General features: G+C 44.5%; 1 protein-coding gene across 1 annotated transcript; it reads right to left on the bottom strand.

Moving 5' to 3' along the window:
* Window positions 1-2,287: 2,287 nt before the first annotated feature.
* On the bottom strand, window positions 2,288-14,719 carry TMEM206 (transmembrane protein 206; the record flags this gene model as incomplete). The annotated part of the gene is made up of 5 exons (XM_010154882.1): window positions 14,623-14,719; window positions 12,809-13,018; window positions 10,389-10,543; window positions 8,708-8,850; window positions 2,288-2,432 (listed from the first exon to the last, which is right to left on the bottom strand). Coding segments are annotated over exons 1-5 (693 nt in total), but the record flags the coding sequence as incomplete, so codon positions are not given.
* Window positions 14,720-15,308: the final 589 nt, after the last annotated feature.

The raw sequence follows: 15,308 nt of genomic DNA, 5'->3' as shown, positions 1-15,308 counted from the left end.
AACCAGTCTGTGATTCTAGGATTCTCCAACTCTCAAAGGAACATTTACGTCTGGGTGGGTGCACAAGGGTGTACTCCTGCTCCTCCTACGTGAGTTTCCAACCATAGTGGTAGTAATGAATCCCAGCAGTACCGTTCTGACAGGAACACAAGACAGAAGGAGGAAACTGCCCTTTCCATGTTTTGGGAGCTTATTGTTCCAGGCAGATGAAGGCTGAGTGGAAGTCCCCCAACAGTGCTATTTTCATCTTCTCCTGAGCCTTTTCATTGTACTAGGGATGGCCTACTACCAAATCCACCCATCTGCCACCACTTGGGTTCTTTACAAGGTTTCCATCAGTCCTCTCCACACACCCCACCCTGCCCACATTTTAGGCTGTGAACACACAGAAGCAGGAGCTAGAGCACCATGTATGTCCATTCAGAGCTTCACCTCCCCCTGTTATCCGGTCAAAGCCCTTTGCTGCAGGCTTACCCTGTACTTGTACAGCTCATTTACTTCTTACAGCACACCATCACCCCAGCTACGCTCATCGGAGGAAACTGCACACCAGGTAACAGTGAGCAGAGCTAAATGAAGGCGATGGGAAAGGAGGCGAAGACAAAGTAATGACCACTGGGCCAGTGAGCAGAGCAGACTAACTGACCGTGCTATTTGACCTAATACTTGTATCAGTCTTCCTGCTATGCTGTCTCCCAGTTTTACATATGAAAGGCTAATGGACTTCCTTACGCAATTTGAGCAGACTGCTGTCAAACAAAGCCAGTGCAATTCATGGCTGAGCTATTTCAACTTCTACTGTGTTATTAACAGGGATCTGAAACCCAGAATTCACATCTGTACCCATTCCCTACGTTTTATTAAAAACAAACAAACCAATCAACCACCCCACAAACCAAATTAAAAAAAACCCCAACACAGCATTCACCTGCCCAGATGATCAGAAAGCCAAAAACTGCTGGACTACATGGATGTTCATGGTCACAAAAAGCTCATTTTTTTTCTGAGTCTGCCTTTTGTTGCCACTTTAAGACACCACAGACTTGGGCACACAAAGGAGGACTTTAACAAGTAACGTAAGTACCAAACAGCAGGTGGTACAGAGCCTTAGGTGATGAAGGACAGACAGACAACTGCTGTTAGCACTTACATGGCAGCAGCTGACTGATGCATTCCTTCCTCTCCTCCAAAGGCAGGCACTAGTTTGGGACTTGCATGACTCTGGGATTTGCCTCCTGCCCTCCTCCAGTGGAGTAGGAGGGTACCCACCTCAGTCACAGCTTCTCTCTTCCCTTAAGGCTTTGCCACAGAATGCCCTAACAATAAGAACTAAAGAGAGGAGAACTGAAGATTCTGCTTCAGTTTGATCTCCACAAAGCACTCTTTCAAGTATGGACTAAGAGAAAGTAGTCTCTGAAAGACACACTGTCTGGAACGGACTGCTCTTAAAATCCTCCTTCCTGCCCACTGATGAGCCGCTTCCTCTCCAGCCAACACAGGGAGCAAGGTAACCAACTCAAAACACAATCGTTTTCCTGTCCAGTAGCGTGAACAGACCAGGAATGAAAGTCAAGCCCGTTTCATCTCCAGCTAAGTTTGCATCTTCCACCTGCTTGTTTTCTAGTTTTAAATGAGACAAGAAGTTAAATTACTCCATGTTTCTAAGGATACTCAACAGCTACAAATCCCAAACCCGAACAAGACAGAGACAAGAGAATGCTACAAAGGCTACAAGGCTTATGTTTCTCTCTTCATCCTAACATCAGCTCCTGTGGTAACCTGAACAGTACCTCTCTCCGCTCCCAGCTGTTATTCAGGCAGTTCCTTCGGCACTGTTCCCCACCTTGAACGGAAGGTAGCTGTGATAGTATTTCTATGCCCATCTCTTCAGACCCTTCTCTCAGGCTACAGGTGTCACTTACGGCACTTCGAGGCTGGGATTTTCTGGCCTCCCCCTTAGGAGGTGCTTTCCTGGGGGGTGTCACCATACCAACAGCCGAGCACACCCAGACATTTACGCTTTTACAGAACCTCTTCGCGTTAAAGAATGCAAGTAACTGCACAGCCAAAACTGGCACATGGCGTAGTGGATGCAGTGAAACAAAAAACAAGCTCCTCATGTTTGACTGACTTAACCAACCAACCCACTCACCCTTCTTCTGACTCATACTGCTGTTTGCCCCAAGAACTGGTTCTATTGGCTGGTTATCATTAAAGCCGTGGCAGTAACTTGTTCTTAATAAACTAAGAGGTCCGGAAACACTTTTTTTTTTTTTTTTTTTTTTACCTCTTGTTTGAATTCAACAGTCTCACTACCATCTTCTTCCTTTGTTTTCACCAAGGACATCTTGACCCAAGTTCGAAAGCCTCCAGAAAACTTCCAGCTGGAGTATGAACTTTCACAGTCCTTCATGAATTCTGCTTTTTCTGGACTAAAGGAAAAAGACCATTACTTCACTGACCGAACTCAGAGCGGTACCTCAGCACTGTAGGCAGGTGAATGTCAGACCTACAGGCACTTCAAAATGTGTTCACAGTTCCCTTCATGTTTCAACTGCTGCAGTTCAGCCTATCTAAACCGTCGTGACGAGTGGTGCTTTTATTAACAGTAGCGCTTGCCCTCGTGTGTTCTTAACCGCAGAAGACTTACCTGGTGCCCTGCTGTCCTAGAGTCCTGCCTGCCTCTAGGGACTGCCCTGCCTTACAGGGGGGCTCCATTCTGCTCATCCGGAAGCTCTGGGGCAGAAAGGAGCAGAGCCAGGACCCCAGGAAACAACTCGCCACAATGCTGGGAAGCAAGAGGTAGAAGGAACACCCTAGAGGCAGGACAGGCTGCTTCATCCCATTTCTGGGATGCAGATAAATCGGTCGCAGTGCAGACACAGAATCACAGACTGGTTTGGGTGGGAAGGGCCCTTAAATACCATCTAGTTCCAACCCCCCTGCCATGGGCAGGGACACCTTCCACTAGACCAGGTTGCTCATACTTCAAATGGTTTGAAATTTACATTCAGGTACTCCTAATAATTTGGAAACACTATACCTTGGTGTGAGGCTCCCACCTGCAATAACACGGCTGTTTTCCCAACCTGCAATCACCGATATCTGTAGCCTCAGACCAGCAGAATTGCTTTGTGGCTTTTCTATTTTTTTACTACTGCGCCCATAAACTATTTTAAGGCTTCCAATACCCCTCACGCTGCAAGTGGTAAAGAGGCAGCTCTAAAACATATTTGGTCCCCATCCTTACCCTCCCAGCTCCACAGAACCCTGAACTAACCACACTATTTACCTGAAGCTCTTCACTACAGCGATTTTAGCCACTTGCACACCATCTCTATGAAAGAAGCCTGGCCCTGCAGCTGCTTTTTCACCAAGGTTTCATTTAAAATGAAGGGGTAAACTCCTGTGATGAGTCATGAATCATTAAAGTACAGACTGCTGATTTTTAGTAAAGAGAGATTTCAGGCTGCAGAGACATGTCAGGGTATGCTGGTCCTTGAGACAAGGGAAAGGGTTTTGCCTGATTAAATCCATCTTCCTAGGTGAAAGAGCCTCCTTTGCTCGTATGGCAGAAAGCACACAACTAGGTCTGTTGGGAGATTTAAGGTGTCTCGGTCTTTCAGGAGAAAGATGTGAAGAAGAAAAGCAGAGCGGAAGCAGCAAGCTCCTGTCCCAGAGAAGAGCCCAATTGGGAAGATCTGTCCTGTACCAGCACTGACTGAATTTGCACTTTTCCTGTCTTTTGCCTTAGTTTTGAGACTCAAGGCTCCTTTTCTTCCTCCAAACCGAGATGCCTTGTCTATAAGGCAGCAAAAGCACGCGCTGGTAAAAAGAACATCATACCGATGGCTACTCTGTACTACGTTGCCTGCTCCAGCTTAGCAGATGAACATGCACGCCTTCGTGGGGAGGCAAAACCCAGCAAAGGCATCGCTCTCAAGCCAGGGCTGCAGGTGACGGCTCACACACAGAACTCCGCTGCGCACACGCAGGAAGGAAACGCATCTCTGGAAAGAAAAACTAAAAAGCTTAGCTACCCATCAAGATTTGGGTCCCTTCCAACCCAACCCATTCTATGCTATTCCAAGAGTGTTTTAGGAATGTCTGTATCTGTTTGTAACATTAGGTGCTTGTTCAGTGATCCCAACCAGAGGGCAGCGCACCTCTCACCCCCCCACCGGAGATGTGGGCAAAGCACGAGAACGAAGCCTGTGGCCTGACTGCCCCTCACCAGGCAAACCAATGACACGGGGAGACCTAATCCGGCAGCGACTTCCTCCCCCTTCCGTCTGTGGGGACGGCAGCAGTGAGGGGACCGTACGGAAGAGCACGGTGCTTTGCCACTCAGAGGAACGTACAGAATTAGCACTGCTAGCCAGTCATATGCCTAATGCCTGACTAAATACAGCATCCCCCAAAAGCTTTCCAAACCAGCATGGAAAATTGAGGCAGGAAGTTATGACGCAGAGCTGAACGTTACAGCCACAACTTACATGGTAAGCAGATGGCAGCACTATACTTTGCCTTCACCAGTAATTATAGGTTTGAAAAAGAAAGATTAATAATACCTTAGGAGAAGCTGCAGAGAAGTGATCTGAGAAGGCATCTCCTTGCATGTGCCCATAATCCAGACCACTGCCACACAGTCAGGAAAAAAAGAGGGGTGGGGGGAGCAAAGCAGAGAGGTACAGGCTTTGCACAAATGATAGCAGAGGGCAAAGAATGTCATATAAAAACCACACACGACTAAGTGAACATAAGACAGGCAAGGGACTTTAAGCCAAGAACAATTCTCCAGGCAGTTTCTTTTCATTCCCTCTTCACCCCAAAGACAACCTGCAAAGGCTTCACTTTTTTTTGTTCAGTAAGTTTTTCTACCTATTACACTGTCCTTTATCTGTATGGTGAGATTCCTGGAATACACTGCACCAGGCTCTCCCAGGATATTAACGGTTCCTCCAGACCATGCAAAAATTCCCACATTACTGCAGATGAAAAGTGCACGAGGGCACTGTCTCAGGTGAGCTACAAAGCCTCACCTGGTCTCCCAGCCAATGCTCCCTGGTAACCACTGCCGGTTCAGGGGTAACAGGGAGCCCACTGCCCCAGCACAGTCTGGCCGACATCAGACCACAAGAGGCTACATTTGTTCCTATGGTGGGAGCTGCTCACCAAATTCCAGACTGAGCTGCAGCGGATCCTTCTAACTCCAGTCTCTACGGACCAACCCACGAGAGTCAGAGGAGCTTAGGATGCCCCACGAGCAGACTCCAATGCAACAGCACGAGCCAAACCCAATTTGTGTTTATTGCTTGTGCTTTTCCCAAGACAGGGAAGCTCTCAGCCAGCCATGGGATCTCATAAAGGGTCAGACGGTCTGGTATCAAAAGTCTCGACCCTTCTACGTTATAATTTATTTCTCTGCATGCAGCAATCCAGACCAGAGATGTGATCACGGAGCTCTGCTTAGACCCTTAAATAATCTCTGATCTGTTCAGGCTGGTATTCATCGTTTCACATGACTGTAACGTTATTTTACATGCTACGCTAACAATAGTTTTGTCAATAATACGTTCAGAGGATTTTCTCCTTAAACCCATGTATTACACTAATGACAGTTCAGGAAAGGAACTTGTATTTTTAGCTACGCTTTTCTGGTAATTTGCAAGAGTTTCATTATTTCCTTCCCTCCAATTAATAGGGTACAGGCAGCAGCTGCCACTGTCGCAGGGGGGGGAAAAAAAGAAGAAAGAAGAAAAAAGCGAGTGGCAGTATCCCTCCAGCTCGGAGACCAGCAATAGCACACAGCTCAGCAATGTGCTGCAAAGGCAAGGACAAAACTAGCAAGCAGTGCCAGTTTCATGCAGTCTGTCCATCCAATTTTAACGGAAGAGCAGTGAGGAATAAAACCCTTGACAGAAACAACTGGACCTTACTTGAGTCCTCATCACTTGCTATGCCTCAAAAAACCCCTTAAAGACACAAGGCTCCAGGCACCGTTTTTGTTACTGCTCATGGCCGATGCCCACAGCCTTCACTGATACGATGGTTGCTATTTAAAGCAGAAGTGAGCTGTGCATACTGCTGTCTACACAGAAGCAGGGGTGTAGATACAGCAGGACTCTTCTCACCGCTTTCATGAGGGTTTGGATTGTGATTTCAGATGACGAAATACCCTACACATGTATTTTACAGCAATCTGCCTGCCCAGCCCAACCTAAGGTGTTTGGAGCCATGGCAAAACACTGTAAAGGTAACTAGGAGACCTCCCAAGTTTTAGCATATATGTCAGCATGTCTGATCACACTTCACAGGAACTGCTGGACACAGTGCTAACAGTACGCTCTCGTAACCAGTGAGACACTTGGTCAGGAAAAGCAGCTAACAGTGGCCAGTAATTGAAGTTTTTAGAGGCCAAATGGAAGGGCACACAAGAGTTTCTACAGATATCTTAGTCCAGACTTCCCATCAACTAAATTTAGCCTCCTCTGATGAATCAAAAACCATTTCTATTTTCTCTTCTGCTGGAAGCTGGACAGAACAAGTACATTCTACACATGCATGCGGTTTCCCGTGCAGATCACAGTCAGGAGAAAACCAGCTTTCAACCTGCCCTGAGCCTGCACAGTTCATGCCCTGGGAGGCCAGGACAGCAATACACAGTGCTGAGCATGCAAGCCATGCCATACCACTTGTACCAAACTTGCACCTAGACATGCAGATCATTTACGACTACGTTTAAAGGCCTACATACCTTTGCCAATCTTACTGTTACCTGGGTTACTTCAAAACCAGTTTTAACTCGCACTCCTACTACCTGCTGCAAATGGACAAGAAGGATGCATCCCTAAACAGACACCACCGTTTCCAACCTTTTCCACTTTGCTCCGAACATAACCCAGGCTCAGCCTTTACTCTCCCAGCTTCAGTTCCGGTGCCTTCCAACACTGAGACAAGGCAGCTTCTCTAGGAACAAAGCGACACTTCCCCATCTCTTTGGGGATTGATCTGCCATCTAACCGGTTTGACTTGGCAAACCTGGAGGCAAGAGTCTGCCATCCAGGTTTCTCCCCAGCGGTTTACAGATGATTCTTACCGATTCACCTACGCTGACACAAACACAGCTCACAGCCGGGACCTGTGCCATACTGCTTACTGCTGTTTTGCACATTCACCCTGCCTTTGCACAATGCATGCGTGGCACAAGCCTTTGGGACAGCAGCATACAGGCTTGCAGCTCGCGTGCAGAAGTACTGCCCACTTAAAACACGTATGTCCTACTTCACTTGGCAAGAAACATCTCTTAAACATGGCTTATCTGCAAATCACTACAATGAGCGGAGAAACGTGGCTTCCAAGACTTGAGTATGCACCGGCCGAGGTGTGTCTTGGTGAGCTGGCTCATTCTGCGAAGAGCCAGGAACCAGATGCAACGCGACCGCGCTTTCCGCTGTGTTTCACACGGGGTGGTCTCAGACAGTATAGAAACAGCTGTGCGCCTTGCTAGAACTGGTCCCACCGCACACACCGCTAAATGCCGCACAAGCCACATAAACTGGAAACAAACACCACAGAGGGAACAAAGTCGCACCTTCTGCATCACTGCTCTAACTGGTATTTTCTCACCCTGAAATATCAATGCCTAAAATACCTGGAACATCAGCATTTTATGAGGTGTTTTAGTACAGTTACAGAAAGTACTTTATGACTTAAGATCGCTCCTTCACTGAAGTAGAAACGCTTTGTAAAAAGAGAATTCAGATAATTGGTCTTTGGCCACCCAGAGATACTGTGACTGAACACTTCCAGGCTTGGTCACCTCTGAAAAGCACTGGTATGATCACATCCAAGCCTCCAAGAATGCTTTGTTACAATAAAAATTCCTCCTTCACCTAATTTTGTCTGCATATGGCCTTTATCCCCTGTCCCTTTTTCACTTAGCATCTATTACCAAATTAAGCCTTTCCATTAGGTCTCACAGTGAATAATGCTGCTCGTCTACATTTTAATCTGGACCACAAAGAGAAGAACAGAACTGGAATTTAAACCGAAGCAAAAATTAAACAGTTAAGTATAGAATTTATTCTCACAAAGTAGGGAAAAAGGGTGGAGCTTTCAAGAAAGTTCAAGACTGGATTAATTCCACTCCTGTTAAAATTAGAAGCAGTTTGATCAGTCACTGCAATGGCTCCCACGTCAAACCAACAGGAGGCAACTTTGAAGACACCATCTACGAAATTACATCATTCTGTATAATCTTAAATAAAGCCAGTACTACAAAGAAATAGAGTTCGTCTTTCAACAAAATTAAAACAAACGAATCTAAGGATCTGATCTTTACAGTAATTGCTTTAGAAAAAAAAGGTACAGCGACATTAGCGCTCTCTGTGCACTTCCTGATCACCCACAGCACCAGACAGCTGTAAGCCAGCACAAACTTCACACTTTTAGAAAGTCCAGCAACCAATGGCTGAAGCATAGCTGAAAGGCAGATTTTGTCACTGAAAATGTCCTCATTTTAAAAAAAGTCAGATTAGCAACCTAAGACATGAAAAAGAATCAGTGTAACTGAAACATTAAAAAAACCAAACCCCACACATAATGAGAATATAAAAGCCAGACTGATTTTTACTCCAGGAGCTCTGCTTTCACTAGTATCGCTGTGGCAAGTCTGACGCAGTTACAGGTTCATGCCTTTACATACCTGTTGATGAACTCTTGGAAAGAAGAAAACAGAAGGTAGTCAATGGCACTGAAGTCTTGGTCTGTTCCATTTAAATGAAACTGCAAAAACACCAGTTCCTTTTTCTTCACATCGCGAGGGCCTTGGACAACCAAAGCATACTTCTGTAAGCAAAGAGAGACGGTGAGAGTCGCAAAGGAATCCTCATTTCCCATTCATGAACTTGCCATCTGTCACTAATACTCTACAGAAAGCTAATGCACATCGAGATTTTTGTGACCACTTCGAAGTATACGTCTATTAAAACATCTAACAAGAATGCCAACTGAATTAGCATTTGTTTAAAAATTAAGCTCAGTTTAAAAATCAAGCTTTTACATCAAAATCTAGTGTTTTTCTAAGACATCTGCTTTAGTTCTATTATAACCCTTTGTGTTCACGTGGAATTACCAGACAAGGCCCCTCAACCTGCATTTTGGAGGACAATCGAAACTGTTTTGAGCACTGGAGTCTAGGAACTTTCAACTCGTGACACGAAACAAGTTAATGTGGAGTCTGATGTGGAGAACATCAAGCTTCTACTTGAGACAGACAAAGTTTCACAGCCTCCCGCACCTCAACTAAGCTGCTGAAAGGTGAAAAAAACCCCAACCCCCCACCCAAAAAAATGCTAGCAGGCAGAATACAACGTAAAGTACTTCGGTCATTATATGGAACAGCAAGCTGGTGCTACGAAAAGGCTCAGCCAATTTGAACAGGGCTTTACATGCTTCAGAGGTCTCTGCCACGGTGCCTCTCCATTCAACTGCGGGACCAGAGCCTACTGCATCAGCAAGCTTCTAAACAAATCTACCACACAGCACAAAACGCAGGTTCTCAGTTTGTCAAAACGTGCAAAAAAAGCACCTCAGTAGCAGAAACTGAATTAGACTGGCATCTAGAGTATCCCTTTCAAATATACTAAGGAGCTGCTTCCCAGAAAGAAATGGTGACTAGACAAAAGGCAAAACATGAAGAGCAAAACAGCTGACCAAAGAGATACCTAAATAGCTTGTTTGTTTACACTTAGTTTCCTTAAAAACAATCTGAGCAATCACTTTAGATGCAAATGACCATATTTAATGCTTTGTTTTTTGAACACTTATTTATACAGAAGCTAGATTCCCTGCATTTTTAAGGGCAATTTAAGACAGACTATCACTCAATGTACCCATCTTATTAGCTCACACCATTTCAGTGTAATGAAACCTTGGTGTCCAATTTGCAAGATTTTTCCAAGAGTGACAAAAATAGTATGTAATTCCCAGTGAACATACAAAAAAAGGTAAGCTATCCTGCTTTAACAGAATAACTGCTACTGCTTTCAATCAAAGCTAGATTTACTGTATGAAGGAGTATGCTTGCCAGTTCATTTAGGAGAGGAATGAAGCAAGAGTTTCATTGTTAAAACATGACTTTTTTTGTCCCGCTCAGGTTTTCATGCTGCACACACACACATGACAGCTGATCATCCATAACACACATATACACTGACTGGGGCCTTTTACATTTCTGAAGAAAACAGTACCGATGGCTTGGGAAAAAAAAAAAACCCTAGAAGCAACATTTTTTTGCAGCACTTAACAAATATTTGTATTTTCAAATAGCATTACAATGAGAAAACCCCCACTGAATAAGCTTTGTTCTACGATATTATTATTACCATAGTTTGATTAGTAAAAGGATCTGTGTAGTTGATTCTCTGAGTGGTGCACTCGATGTTTCCTGGCTGACCTGGATTTATCAGAGGCGGAATGTGATCATAGTAATGATGTTTGCAGCTAAGCAGCTGAGCCTTGCCTGGGTAAAAGGCAATACCTGTTTGGGGAGAAAAAAAAACCACTGAAGACAGCTGATTTATTTTCCAAGTATACAGATTTTCATTCTGGGATTTCATCCCAGAGAATAAATACTGAGCTATCCTTCAAGATCCAGCAAAACAATCAAATTAAAAACCACATGCTTCAGCATTTTTCTGAAGCAGAACAACAGTGCCAAATGCATCAGGACAGAACCCCCACCATGCGCTGAAATAAAGTCAGAGTTCACGTACTGTTACAACAATTCAAGGTTCACAGAAGTTACAAAGTTCCTTTAGTCTTCTCACAAGCCAGCAGCTAACACATCCATCCCTCTGGCCCCACATAGGAAGAATATGTGAAGGTAGGAGAGTACTGAAGTCAGGTGGGACATACAGCGCTTTAGCACGTATGTGTTTTCAGATACTACCATTTACCATGTCAAATTTTAATTGAGAATATTGTACATACTATACAGGACAGATCAAAGATCACTGGCTGGCCTACTAAAAGTGAAAAGATGCTTTTCAGGACATCTAGCATCTTCTGTTCACTGAATACAATGTCACAATAAAAATCAAAGCTATCAAACAGGTTACCAACTGCTACCATCCCTTATTACCGATATCACTAGATAGGTAGGCTACTCCTTCACTTGAAAGGAAATTCACAGACACTATAGAACTGTGGTTTCAGACCACCAACATGCATTAAAGAAACCTCAGTCACCTCAGCTGTAGAAGGCTGGCAAATTAGAGGCCCAAACCCCAAAATCCTGTTATGCCACATTTGGAAACAATCTTGCTTGAAGATAACCTAGACTCACTACCAAAAATAGTATGATCTGAGTTATTAGATATGATTAACTCGCACAACTGAGATGACCTGCCTGCCAAAAGGCAAGACGTCAAAGCAGTCAGCATACATCAGCCTAGAAGTCCTTTAGCCCTTTCTTCAGTGCTCCATGCTTGCGATTTGCCATCACGTCACTCGAATAGAGCAGTGAAGGGAAGAGCTACATTAACTTATGTTCTCTGATCTGGCAGGGATCCCCGACAATACCTCTGGATTTATACGTATGTTGCTCTGCTTCTTTAAATGACACCTTCTTCCTGCTGCTGTATGAAAAGCTCACGTGAAAAAAAGGGAAAAGCCTGCTCTTTCAATCAGAACCATACGGTCCAAATGCAAGGACCTACTGGAGCTGAGCCTAACTAGCCATACAGAAAAACAACTACAGGATACAGCAACAGCTTGAAACACTCGCCTTTCGGGCATAATTACTGAAGTGGCTATTTGTAAAACGTAGTAACACTCCCAACAAGAGTGTTATTTTTAATTTGGAAACTGACATATGACTGCAGAGTTGCACTTGCTACCGCAGCGCTATTTATGAATGGTTGCTGGGTAATTAAAAAAAAATAATGGTAGAACTCACTATTCAAAAATGCTTCTGCGGAGTAATCCCTCCTGCAAACTGCAAGTTTCCTGATGCCACATGGCATTTTTATGCCAACCCTGTTCCCTGCAGTCACATCCCATGTTCATTGCCTACTGATGTAATAGCAAGTTGTAAACAGAACAGAAGCAGAAAGTGGCATTGTGGGGGTTTTGTGGTTGGTTTGAGAAATTCACCTTCTTTACTGGCAAGAGCACCTCACTATCCAGTGCAGCACTGAGGAAGTTTCCTGATGCCACATGGCATTTTTATGCCAACCCTGTTCCCTGCAGTCACATCCCATGTTCATTGCCTACTGATGTAATAGCAAGTTGTAAACAGAACAGAAGCAGAAAGTGGCATTGTGGGGGTTTTGTGGTTGGTTTGAGAAATTCACCTTCTTTACTGGCAACAGCACCTCACTATCCAGTGCAGCACCGAGGTCCTGATACACATCCTCCTGATACACATCCTCCGTGCTAACCTTTTGAACAAGGCAGCTTTGGGAATATTTCCATGAGGAATCACCTTATTTCCCTAGAGGAGGGCCCATGCTGGAGTCTGCAAATGCTTCTGATCTATCAGATGTTGCATGACACTGCACAGCTACTGTCATTCATGTTACTGGCATGAAAGCTTCAAAAATCTCTCCAAAAATCTCCCTTACAAAATTAACATTTCCATGCAAAGTCAACACAACAGATTAAAAAACAAAGACCAAGTGAAAGACCTGGGTCAAAGCACAATATGCACTCTGGGCCCTGGAGAATCAACACCAAACCTGTAACTCACTCCAATATAAATGTGAACAGCAAGGTAACCCACTTTCTTTGTTACTACTCTTACCAGGTGCATCGTACAAGGACACTTCCTTGTATGAGACAGACATCACTGGGTGCTTAAGCTTCTCCCTGAAGTCACTGATGGTTTGGTAGACAAGGAACACAGCTACAGCCATGAGCAGCAGATAGATAAACAGGAGAATTACTGAAAAAACATTCTTTAGGCAGGTCTTGCTGAAACGCAAAGAAGGGGCAGTGGTACCCAGTTCACCATCTGGAACCAAACAGAATGTGGATTAGGACATTAAAATACAGATATCTGGGCTGAATTTGTGTAGCAGTGTTCATTTAAAGATTAATCACTTGAGAGGAAAGTAAAGGCCCAACTCAGTTTGATTTAAAAAAAACCCACAAATATTGCTGGTTTTGATAATCAGACAGCTGCTTCCTTCTCAAGCAAGAGGCATAATCATCAGAGATTGCCTCTTTTTCGTATGTTGGACTTGGCACTCTGCTTAAAAACACGGCAGACAGGAAACAAGTTTTGTTTTCAAGAAGGACAACTCAGAAACAAAGTTCAAAGTTCACATAAAAAAAAGAAATGTCTGTTGGTGGCCAATCTTTCCTCCTGGAAAAACAACTCCTTTCCCCCTTCCCAGTCTGAACTGATTCTTCTATACTCAGCACATGCATCAGCAGAGACACTAAACGTTCTAATGCTCTTACACAGCTGTCTGCATTGCATGTCCACCGTGGTAAACAACACCAGATATTTGTTATCCTCTCGTTTTTGGACTCTAGTTCATAACTCCTTGTGTATGTAACAAAGCTTCACAAAAGGGTTATTCCAATTACAGCTAGAAAAAGACCGATCCTATTCTATCAGGCTCCTTGCCTTCAAAGCTTATGCTGTGAAGATCTCCCCACTACTCTCCCTGGTACACAGACGTTGCCTTCCCTATACTATTTGCATTCGCCATTCCTTTTGACAACACTTGTAAGGAAAACGTCCATGTACTTGAGTTACACGTCACGTTTTAGCTGTGAGCAGTATAGAGCTGAACACACAAAAAGAGCACTAAAACCCAACGCACAAAAGGAAGGAAGTCGGCGTATTTTACGCTGACTTTTCTGTGTGGTGTGACCACACGAGTCAGGCCCCTGCAGGCTACCCCGCACTCTGCCCTTCAACTACGTGGTTTGGTGTCTGTGCCGTACCACAGCAAACACCAGCCTTTTAGTAAATCCTGTCAAACACGTAAGTTCCTGCAAAGGTCCACGGTCACACACGTGTTCCCGAGTTCACTGCCAGGAGATAGCAGACCAGGAAACTAGGACATTAATATGCATACAACTGAGTTACTGAAAAAAGTACGTGTTGAACAGAGGCAAAAGGGATGCTCATTTCAGGCTGGTTTACCTTATTGCCTACGCCTGAGCTGCAGTAAGCCCATTTCACACTGCCCCACACCCTCCAAAAGCGGTTCGGAGTGGTCTAACTGCAGCCTATTTAAAAGCACATCTGTTCAACACTGCACCCCGCTCAGGTAAACCTGGCACAGACTCTGCAATCCACCGCCATCACAGACACCGCGACGCAGGTAAGGCACACGAGAAGGAAGGTGATATACTAAGCTACCTCAGAACCGCGTGCGCCGAACCTCCTTTGAGCACGCTTCATGACAAAGGAATCTTCTCATTTCAATCCCTAGAAAAACTCCTTGGCTTTCCATCAGCACTTATTCCCCAAAACCAGTAATCCAGTGTTCTGTTTCCTTTCAGAAGTGCAAAAAAAAAACCACCACCCAACCAAACCCACACACAGAAGCAGCTTATCAGGCACGTAAAAATGGTAATTTCTGGGTCAGCAGTTCTCACCTGGTAAAATAACAGAGCTGGCATCTTCATGAACTTCCATCTCTCCTTCTCTCTCATCTGTTGGGTTTTCAGAAACTCGCTCCACATCTTCACTCAGCTGTGTAGTTAAAACAGTGGTTCAATTTCCAAACATGCTCTCAACTTGCAATTGCTGGAATTTCTATGGTACAAATAAAAGAGGCTCCAACTAACCAAACACACAAAAACGTGCCCCCAGTCCAAGAGCACCCAGCATCTGTTCCACTTGTTCACACAACAAGAGCCACATGGATGCAGACCTATAGCTAAAAATTAAGTGACTTCCATGCTGCCAAAAGAGAAAGAGGGCACATTAAATTTAACCTACTTCTACCCTGCTGCTTCAACAATAACATCACCTTTTCTTTCAAAATCAAAGTAATTGTTTCCCTGACAGCTTCAGCTCGCTTTAAACCCCCAATTAGGACAATGCCCTCTGAAATAAGCAGGGACTTGATTCTGTCACTCAAGAACGTATTTCTAGGCGTAAACAAACCACAGCGCATACCAGCAAACAGAGCATTAGCACTTCTTAATAAAGAGGTGCATAAAGAGCCAGTTGTATTTGGACAGGGGTGAGGGCAAGTAACGCAGCCTCAGTCACACAGGTTGGTGGGTCATTACAAGAACACAGTCAAACATCCCTATGTTTCTTGTAGCTATTCGAG

This window comes from Eurypyga helias, unplaced genomic scaffold, assembly GCF_000690775.1.
Source record: "Eurypyga helias isolate BGI_N326 unplaced genomic scaffold, ASM69077v1 scaffold17737, whole genome shotgun sequence".
Taxonomy (NCBI): Eukaryota; Metazoa; Chordata; class Aves; order Eurypygiformes; family Eurypygidae; genus Eurypyga; species Eurypyga helias.
Note: the sequence above shows the minus strand (reverse complement) of the source record. Positions and strands in the feature narration are given on the sequence as shown.